The sequence below is a fragment of the Callorhinchus milii genome, unplaced genomic scaffold (genome assembly GCF_018977255.1).
Source record: "Callorhinchus milii isolate IMCB2004 unplaced genomic scaffold, IMCB_Cmil_1.0 Scaffold7, whole genome shotgun sequence".
Taxonomy (NCBI): domain Eukaryota; kingdom Metazoa; phylum Chordata; class Chondrichthyes; order Chimaeriformes; family Callorhinchidae; genus Callorhinchus; species Callorhinchus milii.
The window spans coordinates 21,570,528-21,587,929 of record NW_024704748.1 but is presented as its reverse complement, the minus strand read 5'-3'; the positions used below and the strand labels follow the sequence as shown (position 1 = coordinate 21,587,929).

The window sequence follows — 17,402 nt, the reverse complement described above, 5'->3', positions numbered from 1 at the left end:
CCGTCCCCCCCGACGTGAAAAGCGCTATATCAAATGCGAGGATTATTAGCAATAGTATTATTATTCTATTTCGTTTCATTTTAAGAAAGACCAGCTCGCAGCCCAACAGGTGAAAGCACCGGGTTTGGTTGCTGTGCCGGTAATAGGGAGGCAGTCAGCAGCACAAGGTGTGGAGGGAGGGAGTGTGGAGGGAGATTTTGACTGATTTTGAGCCGCAAAAACGCCTTTTGTCGCCGTCACCAGTCGGGATGTTTGTCGCCGTCCGGCCCCCGTGACGCTGGTTGCCCGGGGAGACGAGCAGTTTGTCCTCGAGGCGGCGGCGGCGATGGAGGCACCGAGCGCCTGGGAGTGTCTCACCGCCCCCTCGCCCACCACCACCACTACCACCACTCTGCGCCTCAGCAGAAAGTGCCTCCAGCAGCTGCCCCACAACGTCTATCAGGCCCGAGGGTTGGAGGTCAGTGCGGGACTGTTTTGTTTTGCCCCTCGCTGTCCAGCGCCTCGGGACGCCTTTCCGACGTGAAGGGGGTGGTGGTGGTGGGGGGGGGGGGAGAGAGAGAGGGGAAGAGGCCATTACAAGTGTAATTTGTTGTTGTTGTTGTCCACACTTAAGGTAATGCCACTTTCCAGCTCTCTCCGTGTTTCCGTCATGTCTTTTGTTTTACTTACTGCTCGGCTGCTTATCCCGGGGTTCCCCCTGTGAACCATTCTACAGGATACAGTCTGGCGGGTTGGAATAATATATATATGTGTGTGTATAGGTTAGAATATAGTATATATATGTATATAGACGTTTGTTGGACTTTGCACCGATAACATGCAATGGTGTTCTTGACCTCTGCTCCTTCTCCAAGACCTGTTTTTTTTAAAAGTCGGCATCGTCTTATTCTTCTCCGTTGCGAACCGCACAACTTAAGGTTGGGTTGAACGGGCGTGGGGGAGATTGCCAGCGCAGACTCGACGTCCGCTGACCGCGGCGCTATCAATAATGTAACGCGAAAAAGTGACGTGCTTTCATGATTCCCAGGTTTCGTGACCGTATTAAGTCAATAAACAGCGTGAGTCTTAACACGCGGCATTTGTTTGACGTCTCCTGGCGAAGCCACTGTCAATTTTTGAATTGCGATGAACAACTGGTAGTTTATCGTTGGCTGACATCTTGTAGATTGATTGTTTCCATTCCAGTGAACTGAATATTTCCAATCAGACACATAGAAGTCTATGGCTACACATGTCTGTCACTGAAATCGCTGCATCTTTTTCTTCTTAACAGAATTTGTATCTGGAAGGCAATGTTCTCGCGAGCCTTCCTGAAAACTTATTTTATCAGTTACCAAACCTTATCTGGTTAGACCTGAGGAACAACAAGCTCACAAGTCTCCCATCTTCAATTGGAGACCACAGGTTTGACCACTATTTTTCTCCATTGTTAAAATATTTGTATTTGTGTCCCTTTTAGAATTGTTTCTTGATACGTAACTCAGCACTCGTAGTAAAGATTAAAATTTAGAAGTTTGGATTGAAGCTATGATCTGAACACAAGATTTTCATGTCCATTTTTGTTGTTGAATACGTAATTGAATACATTCGATTACTTTGAATTATATTGTAAGTCCTGTTCCTTTTTAATTCCCCTTGTGTCTAGCCTGTCTAAACGTGAAGGATATTGAGTTGAAGGGTAGTTAACATTTAGGATTCAGTTCAGTCTACTAGCATCCTGCCATAAACATAAAACTGTATTTTAATTACACTTTGCTTTTATTTGCAAGTGTGTCTCTTGATGTCTGTTTTATTCATTTATGTAAAACAATATGCTAATTTGAAAAGTGTTCTCATTATGGCTCCAATGGAATCATGTGCATACTGACTTGTATATGATGTTATGATTACATAAGTTCCACCACCTACTCCCTTGACCCCATCCCCACTCCACTCCTTATCTCCCAGCTCCACCTCCTTGCCCCACATATCACAGACATCGTCAACCTGTTCCTCTCCTCTGGCTCTGTTTCCATTCCCTTAAAAACTGCCACCATCACTCCCACCTTGAAAAAACCCTCCCTTGATGCGTCTCAGCTATCAAGCTACCGGCCCATCTCCAACCTCCCCTTCCTGTCCAAGGTCCCTGAAAGAGTTGTCGCCTCCCAGCTGCGCTCTTTCCTCTCCACCCATTCATTATTCGAACCCCTTCAGTCGGGTTTCCGTGCTGCCCATAGCACAGAAACTGCCCTGGTCAAGGTCACCAATGACATCCTGACCATCTGCGACCAGGGCTCCCTCTGCCTCCTCGTCCTCCTCGACCATTCGATACGGTCGACCACGCTATCCTCCTCCACCGCTTGTCCTCCCACCTCAACCTTCAAGGCCCTGTCCTTGAGTGGTTTAGGTCGTACCTCTCCCAGCGTCTTCACTTTGTTTCCACGAACGGCTTTTCCTCCAGCCCCCGCACTGTCTCGTGCGGTGTCCCTCAGGGCTCTGTCCTCGGTCCCTTCCTCTTCACCCTCTATATGCTCCCCCTTGGTGACATCATCCGCAGACATGGGGTTAACTTCCACATGTATGCGGATGACACCCAACTCTACCTTTCCTCCTCTACCCTCAACTCCACGACCACCGATGTCCTGACAGCCTGCCTGTCCGACATCGAGTCCTGGACGAGAGACAACTTTCTTCAGCTCAACGTGCGAAAACTGAGGCCCTCCTGATTGGCTCGCGTCAGCGCCTCCGCACCTCAGGCGCTGACAGCATCAGCATCCAAGGCTGCACTCTCCACCTCTCAAAGCCAGTCAGGAACCTCGGTGTTCTGTTCGACCCTGAGCTGTCCTTTCTCCCTCATATCCGCGCCACAACTGGCACCGCCTTCCATCACCTCCGGAACATCGCCAGACTACGGCACTACCTCACCCCTCACGCTGCTGAAACTCTGGTCCACGCCTTTATCACCTCAAGGCTGGACTATGGGAACTCTCTCCTCGCCGGCCTTCCCGGCACCTCCCTCCACAACCTGCAGGTCATTCAGAACTCTGCAGCTCGTGTACTGTCCCGCACCAGGCTTCGGACCACATCACTCCCACCCTCGCTCGCCTCCACTGGCTCCCCATCCCCCAGAGGATCGAATTCAAGATCCTCATCCTCACCTACAAGGCCATTCACGGCCTTGCTCCCTCCTACCTCTCTGACCTACTATCCCCCTACTTACCTGCCCGTACCCTCCGTTCCTCTGGCTCCGGTCTGCTCCACATCCCCCGACCCAACCGCCCTACCATCGGTGGCCGGGCCTTCATCCCCTAGGCTCTGGAACTCCATCCCCCAGTGCCTTCGCCGCCTCCTCCCTTTCCTCCTTCAAGGCCGGTCTCAAGACCTTTCTCTTTGACCGTGCCTTCAGCTCCCCTCTCGACTCTCTACCCCCTCCTCGCTCCCTCCCTTCCCTCCCCTCACCCTGACCATTTCCCCCCTGCTCGGGTCCTGACCCAACTGTACAGCGCCTTGGGACGTCCTCCCGACGTGAAAGGCACTCTATAAATGGAATCTTGTTGTTGTTGTTGTTCCATGTTTGTGAGACCTTTTTTTCTCCATCGGTCATTACATAAATAACAATAAAACAGGCAACTTTATTCTCCATTCATCTGGAACATTTCCAGTTCAAGATCCTGGTCCTCACTTACAAAGCCCTCCATGGCCTCATCTCACCCTACCTCTGCAGGGTAGGAATGGAAGTAAAGAAATGGGAATGACCAGTGGTTACAAATATGTTCATGCCATAGACAATCACATACTTGTGGTCTTTCTTAGGGAAACTATATACTTGTTCATGTTGTAACAATAAGCCAGTGCTCTGGTTGCTGTACTTATTGGTCATTTAATGTTGTCTTTTACAGGTGCTTGAGAACTCTGCTCCTTGAGGGGAATCCTATCCGAAAGTTGCCAGTAGAGCTTGGTTAGTCCAAACTTTTGTTTTCGCTGGCTTGTGTAATATTATAGATATTGTAACCGATGATAAATTCCCCTTACACTTGTAACTTAAATGCAGAATGTACTATTTTCCTTGAGTGGGGAGGTAACTGTGATAAATGGCGAGCAAAAGGAAAGGGGAGCAACTCTCCCAGTTGCATTTTGTGATCTGATATCTGAACCAGGCAGCTGTATAATAATCTAGGGGCATGGTTGACTATTAACCAATTCGGCTGACTATCATTGAGATTTGAAGAGCTAGACATGTTATTATCTTAAGATTTTTTCTTACATCTTCATAAAAAGTGCTGCCAGTTGGGCAAGCAATGGGAGGCTTCATTGGTGTGGGAAATCTCACTGATGCATTAAGATGCTCTGTTTGGAGGTTGAGGTTATATCAAAGGAGATGTAAGTTTTTCTCAGCATCCAGTGTATATTAAGACTGACCCAGGAATAATTGACACCGGCAGATGTGGAGTCCTGTAGTTCAGTGGTTAGAGCACTCGCTTTGCAAGCGAGAGACCTGAGTTCAATTCCAGGCAGAGGGCGAAATCTTGGGCAAGTTTCCTTACTCCACGCGCCTAATAATAATCCCTCCAAAAAACAAAACAATAATAAATTGGTCATTTTCAATCTACGACTGTTTGTGGGACATTGCTGTGCGCAATTGGCTGCCGCGTTCGCCCACAAATATACAGTCAATTCACTTTACAGTGTGTTCTGTGAAGCGCTTTGGGACATCCTTCCGACGTGAAAAGCGCTATATCAAATGCAAGGATTATTATTATTATTATTACCTTAGTGACCACACCCGTGTGTCCCCATAAAACAATAGATCGTGAAAATAGTCTACTCCGAGACGGCGTCCGGCGTGGAGGGCGCTATATACATCCAAGTTGTTGTTAAGATCCTGGGATAATCCTTTGTGTGTTTATATTTGTAATTTGTTTGTAAATATAATGGAATTTGTTGTTGTATTTGTGAAGGAGCTACGAATTACAAATGGGTAATTTGCTTGTTTTTTGTTTAAATCTATGTGGTGTTTCTGTTAGGTAATCTTACTTCACTGAAGGCAATCAATCTTAGAAACTGTCCAATCGAGTTTCCTCCAGACAATGTTCTGCATCAAGGATTATCTGCTATTCTAGAATTCCTCCGAAAAATAGTGAAAGATAATCAGATTGAACAGATTGAACCTTCTCTTCAGGATACAGGTACAGAATAGAAGAAGGTGTGACTACTTGTTTCTTGTATACAAAATTGTGATGTAATATTATACAAATTGTTGCACTTTTACATTTGGAAACATTCATAAATTCCAGTCTTTATACAGAATGCATGGTTACAAATTATGAAACATTCCAAACTGTATTAGGGGAGTGTGGATTAGAGAGTTTTGGGGGCAGAGGTCTGCAGGGACAATATCAATCCCTTGAGGAAAGTGTTTCAGTCTAATAGGGATGAGTGAGGCATAACCTCTCTCACCAAAAAAAACTAGTATAAAAATATCAGTGTTTCAAGATCATTGAGTATTGATTATTCATTATCATTGTTATCAAAATGCATTGAATATAGATATACAGTATGTTGACTAATCTTTGATGATAGAAGATGTATTTTGTGCTTTTCTTTCATTTGAGAAACCTAGGTGGATAATCAAGGTTTTTGTGCAGAGAACCTCTTGTTCTATTACATTGGCATATCCAAAAGTAATGTTTATTGAGAAGTATTGGCCATGGATTTTAAAAACCTGCCAATTGTTGGCAGAAGAGAAGATGCTTTGAACAAATTTGTTGTGGATCACTTGTGCTTCACAGTGCGTTTCTATTTTTCACTATTGAAATTCAAGAATGCTTTCAGGCCATCATGGTGAAAGGAGTTGCCATGGTTACTTTTGCATGCTCATTGATGTAAGAACACACAAAGCTGTATGATTTATTCACAAACATCAGTAGCCTACAGGTAGGTAAGTAGTTTTGATTGGTATTTAATTTATGCATTCGTTTCATATAGTTCCATGTTTCAGTTCCATGTTTCAGGTATGGAAGATTAATTATCAGGCTGTTCTGAAATGCATATTCTATAATGGAGTTTAATGAGTAGAGATCTGCACTTTTCTTTAGCTTTTTTATGTGCATCAGTCTGGCTGAGTTGGTAGCACTCTTGCCTATCAATTAGAAGGTTGTGGGTTGAAGCCCCATGCTGTGACTTTAAGTACGTAGTCTAAGATGACACTCCAGTGCAGTGATGAGTTTGCGTTGCAATGTTGGAAATGCCATTCTTCAGATGACACATGAAACCAAGGTCCCATCTGCTTGTTGAGGTGGATGTTAAAGATTCCACGGCACTATTTGAAAACAGAAGAGAGTTTCTCCTGGTGTCTTACCACCAATCCTCCAAAATAAAATTGGTTATTCAGTTGTTGTATGTACCAATTGGCTACCAAATTTGCTTACAAGATAAAGTCATTACACTTTACAGTGAATCCTGTGAAGCGTATTAGCATCCTCCTGACCTGAATGGCCCCATGTCAAATGCTAGAAATCTTATTATTCTATGTGACAAAGTACCATATTACAAGTTTTGAATGCAGTGGATCTGTTTATTTAATTGCAGTAACAATTCAGAAATTATTCTAAGCCATCCCTAACCACAGAAAATCACTCACTATAATGAGGTTGGCCATAGGTACCAAAATATTTTACTATCATACTTTCCTCTCTGCCAGCTCCTACAGCTGGCTATTCACTCTTCTCACATCTTAACTCTTCTATTCATGTTCCCAAACACAGTTCCTGCTATCTCTGCTTACACCAGAGAACAAGTAAGTCCTTCACCTCTGAGGATATTAATTTTAAGCCATCAATTATACACTTTGTCACCGATTTCTCACCACATTATCTCTATTGCTGTACACAAATCATTCCTCATCAATGGAGTGTTGCCCTCACTATGCTTCCATGAAGTCTATTCCAGCCAGATGGCAGATAGTTAGACTTGTGATAGTAAAGTAATGGGCAGAGACTTGTATGGAGGATAAACACTGGGATGGACTAGATTCAGAGTATAACATACATTGTTTTCTGGTGTTGTCCAGAACAAACTACAGTACTTATTTTCTTGGGTCTATCTGGCCTAAATTTGGATTTGTCAGGACTGGAATGTAATTTTTGTCCTGAATTTAGTTTGATATCAGGTAGAAATAAGCATGATATTTATACTGAAACAATTGTTTAAATTAAATACCTGAGTTCATATTGTGGTTGACAATTTTCAAAGTTCTGGCATATCTAACTGGGATCAGTAGGAGTATGATTCAGAGTAGACAATTACCAAGATATCATTTAATTTCACTGTAATAAAAAAACCAGATCCCCCTTATAGAATCAAGATAAATAAAACCAATTTTGAAAATTTCCTCTTTTGCATTTATATCACAGAAAGATTATAATGCCGTGCACAGTTGACTTCCATTAAGTTGAGTAATTAAATGTTAATTCTTTCTCAGTCATTCTGTTTTAATTTTGTAAACAGGACTTCCCACGGCACTTCAGAAAGAGGCACAGCTCATCATTGAAAAGTACAGGAAAAGTTTACCTAGGAAATCTGTCAGTGAAATCTGGAAAAACATAATCAGCAGTGAGTTTCAAATGACCCCATTTGTGAGCTTATTCAATCAGAATTATAAATGTGTTCAGTGAGTTAAAAGGTAGTTACAGTTTTGAGGGCTCACACAATATCAGTGCAAGAGCACTGCATTTTAGAATGCCACCTTAAACACTATTTAAACAGTACTTAAACTGAAACACTAAGCCAGTCGCTCAGGTGGTAAATGTACTGCAAACTGAGGTTTAAATTTCAGTTTGTACTGAGTTAAGTGAGTGCATCTGAGATAGCAGTGGTTAAAAGAGAGGGAATTCTGATCACTATTTAGAGACCTCTGTTGCAAGTTGCCATACATGCACATCAGATGAGGACAGGATTGGGCTTGATTGTGATTCTTACTGCAGACCACCACCAACAATGAATATCATTACTAGAGTTTAATGTGAATGAGCTGGGGAGGTCAGTGGGATTATAGAATACAAAAGAAAGCCTCCAGTGGAGGAGAAAAGTGGACAAGAAAATTCCCAAGTACAGTATCCCAAGTTCACTTTTTTTTGAAATTACATATTTAAATAAATGTTGCTCACATGATGTACTTTTGTGAAGCAAAGAATGTGTTATAAACATGTTTTTCATCACACACATGTTTAAAATGTTTTTTTTTCATTTTGTTAAACCTTACTTATCTTTCTTTCGTTTCAAGATTTTGGAATTCATAGGCGCTGCTTCAAGGGTATTTGTTTATCAAACATCCGGATTTTAAAAAATAGACATCAAAGCTTGATCATTTGAAGCCATTAGTGGTTGTTGTGATCTGTCCTGCAGCCCCATTCCTTATCTTATGTTGCCATGTAAACAAAAGCAACCTTAGAGGCACTTCCAGTTTTGCAGTTAAGTAAGGGTCCAATTAATTCTTCCACATTCAATATTGTGGTAAGAATTGAAGTTTTCCTGTAACAGATCTTTAATGTTTCCTGTGGTTTGCATTCCCTAGTCAGGAAAAATAAAAAAATGGTTTACTGGTGGTTTTTAAAAAATAGGTTTACACATTCATTTTTAATGTGATTGATTTTTTTCATAACCCCAAATCCTTCCCTACATTTAGAACATTTTCATCCTTATTGGGTCCTGGTTCTGCTGCAACTTTCCCAGACCCTGTCAACGTTTTTGTTTTTGACGGCTTTTTCTGTTGTTTTACTGGCAGAGAAGATTGTCAGAAGCAAAGCTGTGAGTTGCCATTTATGGTGTTCTGTTCAGAGCTTCTGAAGTGTAACTCAATGAGGGAGCAATGCTCCACCTAGTGGTTGGACTGAAAAGTAACTAATCTCATTTTGCTATGACAAATGTTGAAAGGTACAAACTCACCAGCTTCTCATTCGGAATTGAGTAAAACTGTTCTATTAATGTATGTAATGTAATCCTCATTCACCTCCATCAAGCCGGCATTTCTTTTATGACAATGCAATATGTTTTTGTTTGGCAGTTGTTAGTGCAATTAACTGGTTGCAATCTCTTGATGCCTGCAAGTCAAAACTACCAAGATTAATACTAAAAACCAAATATGATGTTGTATTGTCAGCAAGAACATGTATTTAATGCAGCTAAGCTTGAAATAATGTTTTGGCATTACGAGTAATACTGTTATATTTAGCTGGTAGTTTTGAAGATTGCATTGGAAAATATTGCAGATTATTTGCTGTGTTAGTACTTGAAGTCTTAAAATGCCTTCAACAGATTATTTTTTGAACAATGTATTTTGTAAAAATTAGTTACATTAACTGCTGTATCTGGAAATGATTCAGGCACTCACTTAAGACTATTTTTTAGTGTAGGTGGTTTTGATTACTTCTACATTTGATTATATAAAGTGGCACAATGTTATTTCTAAATTTGGACAGAAAACCCCAAAACTTTTTAATTTTATTATCTAAACATAACGCATACATGTCAGACAAAGCCAGGATACATCTTGTAATGTATGCTTAACCTACTGCCTAATTTCATTATGAAATTCAGAAAGGAATGCTGACTTTACAGAATGATAGTGTTTCTCTTTTAGTAGAAAAATGTAATTTTTAATTATCAGATTGTTACCACAATGCTGATTGTACATAATGATGAATAAGAATAATACATTTGCTTTTCTCCTTTTTTATTGCCTCCCCCACCCCCCTTTTAGAAGATAAGCAGGTAAAAATGACGATTGTAACTAAGAGTTGGGGAAATGTTTAGGAATGGCTTTGAACAACTTTTCAACCTGATTTTTCCCTTCCTCTCTGTGGGAAAATACTTTAATTACATCATCTCTACTCAAGCACATGTATTTGTAACTTGTGTGTATGCAGCTATTATGTATTTATGATGAAGAGATCCTGTATAGTGAACACATTTGGTTATTAAGCGTTGCCTATCAAATGTATTTTTAGAATATTTCTAAAACAATAGATTGCAATATCTTGACATGTGGACTGTTTTCTTTAAGTACTCACAATATTAGCATCTACTTATGCTTATTATCCACATCCTTTGACTTTGTCACATCTAAGGATAATTTTAGTAAAAGGTGTTCTTTGTTTTTCTTAGAGATTCCCACAATAGAAAAACTAAACTTGACTGAACGATCCCAATCAAGTTTAGATTTCTCTAATGTGGAAGAACAGCAACAATTTGAAAAACTAAGACGTGAACTACAACAAGATGAAGAAAGGAACTTTTTTACCCACCCTATCAATCAGAGTAGAAAAATATGGACTTCAGGTTCCCAACAGCACACCTATACCATTCCTAGGTAAACAACAAAATTAATATTTCTGAATCAGACTCTTGGAAACAGCCCTTTGAACTTTCACACTTCCACACAAGTGATCTTTCCCCTCCTCCACTTACTTATTCTGAATCCATTCCGAGTTCTTATTGCTCTACTCAAACACTGACCAAGACCATTCTAGAGGAGCTTGTATAACTAGAGATATACCACGAGTCTTTGGGGCTCATGCAACCTTCAGTGTTGGTCATCAATGACTGCAGATCAGAAGCATCTGATACTAAGTGGCTATCAAGTTTTATTCCAAAGTCTGGAGTGTTTGTGTTGCGCCTCAGCCAATTTGATAGTCAGCCAAGGTAACAGCTGTTGCTCATTTGCCTCAGCCACCATAGCCCTCAACTGCAGTACACAAGTGGCTTAGTTATTAAGCTTCAGGGGACTAATTATTTGTGATGTCCCATTGATGCTAAAACATGACTAAGAAGCACGAGTGTAAGTCCTGAACTAACTACTGAATCTCATACAAGGATGACCTGGTCAGATGTTCATAAGTAACCCTTAGGGCTTCTATTTGACAGCATGGCTCTTGAGAACAACCAGTCAAGAACAACTAGGTTTTCAGCAATCCCTGGCATCCACCCTTCTGGTATCCTGGAAAGGATCCCTGTTGAAAGCGGAGAATGACAAATATAAATTATCATGCATATATATCAGGAGCATTTCTTCAGCACTCTTGTTCCTTCATATTCTGCTAGACATGTGTCTCACTTATCTCTTCTCTCCTATTCTGTGGTCTCCAATTGAGGTAAAACCTGTTCATTCTCTTCCATATAAAAATATTGAAAATGTTGAAGGATGTGTTACTGTTTAAACTTGAGAAAAGTTGGTACAGTATATGGTCAACTAAATATTGGCAAACACCATTCAATGAGGCACCTTTCTCCGTATGCATCCAATTTGTTTACATTATCAGCTAATGCAATGTAATGCTGAAAAAAACGGTAATATTAAAGCAGCAAAGATCAAGAATTTATTGTTGCAGCAATATTAAACCTAGGCTATTAAAAAATGGTGTGCTTTGTTAGGTTGCTTCGTTGTAGCTATGGACAAATGTAAATTGTTTGAAAATTTAAATTACTTGATTCTGATTTCTGTTCTATTTATTTTCTTAGCAAATGTTAATTGCCTGATATATCCATTGTTTTTGCTCTGTTGATCTATCTTTTAGTGATTGAATTTTAAATTCCTTTTTCTGATGTTCACTTATAATAATAGATCATGTGTTGCAGAAAGAAGAGACCTTACCTAACAGGAATGCTTCCTGAATTACCAGCTTATGAAGTATACATTCACGCAAAACAAATGGAGGAACAAAGACTGGCTGCAATAAGAGAATTCAAAATAAGTCAGGAAATCATTGAACAGAGGAGAAAGTGAGTAAGGTTTTCTCAACTACCATGGCAAAATGTGAATTCTTGAAATGTGTTCTATTATGGAAGAGAACAGTTTCAAGCGTGCTTCTGTTGTGTTTTGTTTTTAAATTGATTCCATGTGAACCCAAAATGTTTATGGTAGAAATTAAATTTAATGTTAATGTGGGTTCAGTGTTTTGACTATATGAATGGTATTTTTCAGGGAACATATTGGAACTTTATTTGCCTGATCTTGATTTCATCATGACTACTTCTCATTTTCAGAGACCTTAAAGCATTAAAGGATTGGAGAGAAAAGGCAAGTTCAATGCAGGAAAAGAAATTGATGGAGAGAAGGGAAGGAAATATATTATTCAAGAATGAGGTATACATACAAAATATGTTCTTAATGTCCCAAATATTATGTATCTGTATGGTTCATAAAACAAGGTTACATTTTTACTGTATCTTGTTTTTGTACAGATGTATTTTTCAGTTCCATGTTTAATAGTTAGTATGCATATTTGTTTGCATATTTTTGTAAATTGAAAAAAAAATGGCTAACAGAGGTGAACAGTATTATAACACTTCCTTCCTGCCCTCTATAATGGTATTATAGAGTGTAGGAAGGAACTGTCAGTCACATGGTTCTAGTCTGATTTCTCTTGAAATCACTTGTGATCTCCTTGTTATTTTGGTTGAGTTGCTATCTATTCCCTTTTTGACCAACACAATGTATTACAGCTGGTTTGATTTTTTTTGCCAACAGGTACTAAAGAATGCACCATTTGCTACAGATCCAGACTTCTATCCTGTAACAAGAAATGAGCTTCAAAGCAAACAAGAACGTAGGAAAAGAGTTGTAAATGTGCCATCACTAAAGGAAGAAGAAACAAAGTGAGTTTCAGGATTTTAATTGCTTCAGTTACGAATCAAAATGTAATTGAAGTTAGAAATATTTATAATGCACCTCTTACAAAACTATTATAAAATGTTAGCTTCTGAATGGGAAAAGCTAGATTGATTAAAACTCACAAGTCTTTCAATATTCCATGCGTATTAGTATTGTTATCACTGTTTACCCGCCGTTTTTGATTTTCCTCTCTCCATTTGGACTTTCCCCTGGGACATCAGTTGAGCGAGAGACACCAACAATAAACCCTTCCCATACATGTATTAATCCCATTCCATAATGAGCATTGAGAAGTTCACAATTATAGTTTGGCTGTTATTATTTTCACATCTCTCAGTGTGAGAGAAGGACAAATTAATCTAAATTCCCTGCCAGTTGTCTTTTCTAAAGTTAACAGCAGTAATTTACTAGAATGATTCCTGGTGTCAAGGGCTTAAATTATGATGAAAGGATGGAAAAACTCAGAGCGAGGATTATTGATGTGATAATAATATTCCTTGCATTTGGTATACTGCCTTTCACATCATTTGAATAGTGCCGTCGGACCTCTAATAAACAAGCAAGTAGGAACTGATTTAATGTCTTATTTGAAGGACGACTCTGTGACAACACAACACACACCCAGGACTGCATTGGAGTGTCAGCTTGGACTATGTGAGGTTAAATCCCAATGTGAGGCTTGAACCCACAATCTCTGATTCAGAGGTGAGAGTGCTACCAAGAGAGAGCCAGGATGACACACATGTAACTGTTTATTGCATTGATATTTTTGTACATCTACTAGAGATAAACAGCTAGAACTGCAGATCCAACAACATATCAGAATGATGTGGGAGAGAAGAAGAAAACAGAAGAAAACAGTTCAAGAGGAACTAGAGGTTGCAAAAAGAGATCTAGAAATTGTAAGTGCATTTGTTTTTGTTTCCAGGAAATGTACAATGATGTTGCTTTTTTTTTTAAAAATTGCAATTTTTGGTAGATGATTATTTTTGTCATTATGGTTTGAAGGAATATAGGAAAGATATTTAAAAAAACATTATTTGGTTTAGATATCTTAAATCTATTGGTTGAAGTTCAACTTGTTAGCTAAGTTACAGGCCCTGACAGAACACATTTAGAATGTGATTTCCCCATTACAAGTACACACCAGCAAATTCCAAATAACTAAGCCAAATTACTATTTTTAATATTTGCTGTACTGTATATGATTCATCTAAAACTAATGTGCTGTTAGTCATTCAGCAGCCTATGTTAAAGACAGCCCAATTTGTAAGTTATCTTACTCTCTATACACCTTTGGGAGTGTGTAAATATTTTTACTATGGATATCTGTTCCTGTAACTTAAAAGAAAAACTAGAGTGCTATTGTGGTGAGGCATTTTTAGCCAGGAACGGTAAATAGAGGATGGTCTTGTTGCAGATATTTCCTATCTGCAAATACGTCAATCAGTTCTAAAAGCTTTATTTTAAATCGTTGACAGCTATCTAGTCATACGTGGAGGAAGGAAGAATATGGAGTGCTTAAATAACATTGCCTCCAAATTAAGAAGTTTGGAATAAATAAAAAAGTCATTAATAATTAAATGGGATTGTACAAAGAAAAAATAATTGTGTCTTTGAATTTTCTACACAGGCTGAAAAGTTCCGGTCTGAACTTGCTGAAAGAAAAAACAGGATTCCTCCTATAGATTATGCTTTCACTGCATTTAGTAGAGAACCATTATCAAACAGTTAAACCACGATCAGGATCCAAAATGTTGTTTCATTAATGAAATTTTAATATACTATCAACTTTATGAAGATTTGCTTCCTTTTTTAATGGGACTGCAATATTTGAGAACAATCATTTAAAAGCTAGAACTTATTTTTTTCTTCAATCAAATAACATTTTCATAAAACCGAAGCTTTACATGCTACAGGTATTATAAAATGTATGGTATTGGTATCCTTCCATAAAAATAAACATAATCGGCTAGTAAACTATTTTCCATATCTTTATAAAAAGGTAAGTCAGTCGTTTAACTGACTAGATCCAATATAGCTTGCTTTGGTCTGTACTACTACATTTGTCAAATGCTATATAAATACCAGTTGTGGTTGTCAAATGGTTAATCAGTGAGAAAGGAATATATTTTATTGTTCAGCCTCATCAGAATTTAGAATAGGAACATGTTGATTTCTGACTGCTTATCTGTAGTTTGGAAAAGGGTTCAGCTACATTTAATGAATGCATTATTTTTCTAATCCTAAGTAAATTTAACTCAGAGAAATTGTAATTTAAAATGAATATTGATAATCGGAAGTAGTTATTACTTTTTCTTTAATTTTCTCCAGGTAGAGATGATTCATTCTGGGGTACTGTTATACATGCAGTACAGCTCTTGGGTGCTTTGCTCAATTAGACATTCTTCAAATGGTACGCTGTGATGGCATCACAGCCAAACCCAATCCTCATGCAACACCCATATACAGTACACTAAAATCCTGCCTAGCCAGACCAATGCATGGGGGAGATCTGGCCCAGTGAGCCGGAATTTCCAGCTAAGTGTAAATACAATGTTGGGCTGGCACTTAACCGGCTTTTTTCAGTGCAGAAAAATGCTGAAAAACCATACTGATACATACACACATTCACACACACACACATATTATCTGAAAATGCTGAAGCAACTTTTTAATTTGTTTTCTCAAAAAGGCAAAAGCTAATTGAATTTAAAACACATGGCAATTTAAAATCTGTAGAAACTGACATTTGTTTTAGTGACTATTTTTGCACCTAATTTCTCAATGTGAACAAACTGATGCCTGAGTTGCTAATTAGGTAATACATTACTACTCCATGCTGAAATTAGGTGCCTAAAAGGTAAAGTAAAGGTAACATGTTTATTTGCACACAGTCAACCCTGTTTTACATCAACAGTTTGGCTCATTAATTTGAGATAATTGAGAATCTCATTAGGTATTTATAACCAGGCCTGTTTTCATTCCACAGACACATACATCCCAGGTTTAGTGTCACCTAACCATGACATCCTGATTTACTGTACTGTGTTTTTATGATATTCTTTCGACCCTGGTGATGGCCTGCACTATGTGCTTTAACCCTTCGCCTAGTTTTCTCAATTTAAAATAATTGAAGTTGAATATTCAGCCTATAAATACCGAATATTTAAACACAGTGATCCAATTTATATCATTGAAATGTCACTGCATGCTATTATATCCTGTTACAAATATCTTTTCATCCGTCTTTCTAATGGGATTTTTAAAACCAACTAAAATATTCTACTTTGATTCATCATATGACCGCTTATCTGTTAGAGATTAATATACAACAAAACCTGTAGTGAAGTAAAAGGAGAACCCTCATTAAACTGGAAGGAGCATAACTATAAGAGCTTTGTAGGCTTGAATAATAGAAGTGGTTGGTGAAGAAAACACATTTAGAAGATTTTTCAAATCTAAGGGTATTTGGAAGGACATGAAACTCATTGCATTTTAGTAAACTGGAATTGTGACAGCATTTAACCTCCATTTTAAAATGTTAAATTCAAACAAGGTATGATGTTTTTCATTTGTAATACTGCACCTACTGTTGGTAAGGTCATCAAACAGAAAAAAACCTCTTGGGGATTGGAAGAAGCCACACTTACTTCCCTATCTACATCCACTGATGATTAGGAATTATTTAATTGAAAAGCTAGAAAATATGATGACAGGTTAATTCTTGAAGGCACTGAACTCTTAATTATTTTGCCTAAATTATTGTTATTACTGTTTACAGTATATTTTAGCATTATTATTAATCATACATTGAAGGTTTTGTCAAGTTACTGACAACAAAGCTAATCAAATACTTATAATAATAATTATTGTGTTCGATGTAGCACCTTTCAAGTTAGAATTAAAGCATTCCACGGGGTTGACAGTGAAGTGACTGCCTTTTTTTTTGTAGGTGTATTTTGTTCAGTTAACCAATAAGTGTCTCGTGGATTACTGTTTACATTTTTGACCAGATTACCTTCAAAAGGACAATATTATGAAAGTTCAGCGATCTGCAAGATTATTTCTGGAACTTAAATCTCTTAAATTATTCTTGTTTTCATTAAAGAGGAATATGATCCACTTTTTTAAAATGAAAAGCATCAGTTGTCAATCTGACTCAGCCAGTTGCACTCTCAACTTGGTGTCAAATGGTTGTACGTTCAAGCCCCAGGTTAGGTTTTAGTGCTTACAGTATAGAATGGACAAGTCCATTGCTGGGGTCGTGTTCCATTGTCAGAGATACCATCATTTGGACGTATAAACCATTTATTCATGAATGTGAAAGATGGCCAATAAAACCCCACAAAAACAAGGATATTTCTTCTGGTGTCCTGGCTAATAATTCTTCAGAAAATATTGTCATTCCCTTTATAACAATTTGTGGGCCTTTACAACATGCTGTGGTTACCAATTTGCCTACAATTGATAGCAATTATTTTTAATATCAACTGGGAGGATTATTACTGGTATTATTAATGTACAACGATATTTCACTTGGACCATGAGAGCAAAATCAAAAGGAATAGATTCACATTTTAAAAAAGTGTCAAACTGGATTTGAACTGAGACGTTTTGCTTACAAAGCAATGAATGTGTGATCACTCAAAACAAAAGTAGGGTTTTTATGCTGTGTTAATAAAACTCTTCAGAAACAGAATAGATGTGTGGTAGAGGACAGTACTGAAAGATATAGGTTCAGTCTGACATGAAC

The 17,402-nt window shown here is 38.5% G+C and overlaps 1 protein-coding gene across 1 annotated transcript; it reads left to right on the top strand.

Annotated features, from left to right (window-relative positions):
• Positions 1-325: 325 nt before the first annotated feature.
• Positions 326-16,990, top strand: LOC103182564 (leucine-rich repeat-containing protein 27). Its single transcript, XM_042336854.1, has 11 exons — positions 326-457; positions 1,274-1,404; positions 3,879-3,937; positions 5,004-5,165; positions 7,486-7,590; positions 10,141-10,345; positions 11,611-11,754; positions 12,019-12,118; positions 12,503-12,630; positions 13,431-13,548; positions 14,280-16,990. The coding sequence occupies exons 1-11, from the start codon at positions 326-328 to the stop codon at positions 14,379-14,381; spliced, it is 1,386 nt and encodes a 461-aa protein (XP_042192788.1). The 3' UTR covers positions 14,382-16,990.
• The last annotated feature ends 412 nt before the right edge of the window (positions 16,991-17,402 follow it).

Coding starts and splice junctions, on each gene's coding strand:
- LOC103182564 (XM_042336854.1), top strand. CDS start 326: ATGGAGGCACCGAGCGCCTGGGAGTGTCTCACCGCCCCCTCGCCCACC. Junction 3,938..5,003: donor AAAGTTGCCAGTAGAGCTTG/GTTAGTCCAAAC, acceptor TGTTTCTGTTAG/GTAATCTTACTTCACTGAAG. Junction 12,631..13,430: donor CTAAAGGAAGAAGAAACAAA/GTGAGTTTCAGG, acceptor TACATCTACTAG/AGATAAACAGCTAGAACTGC.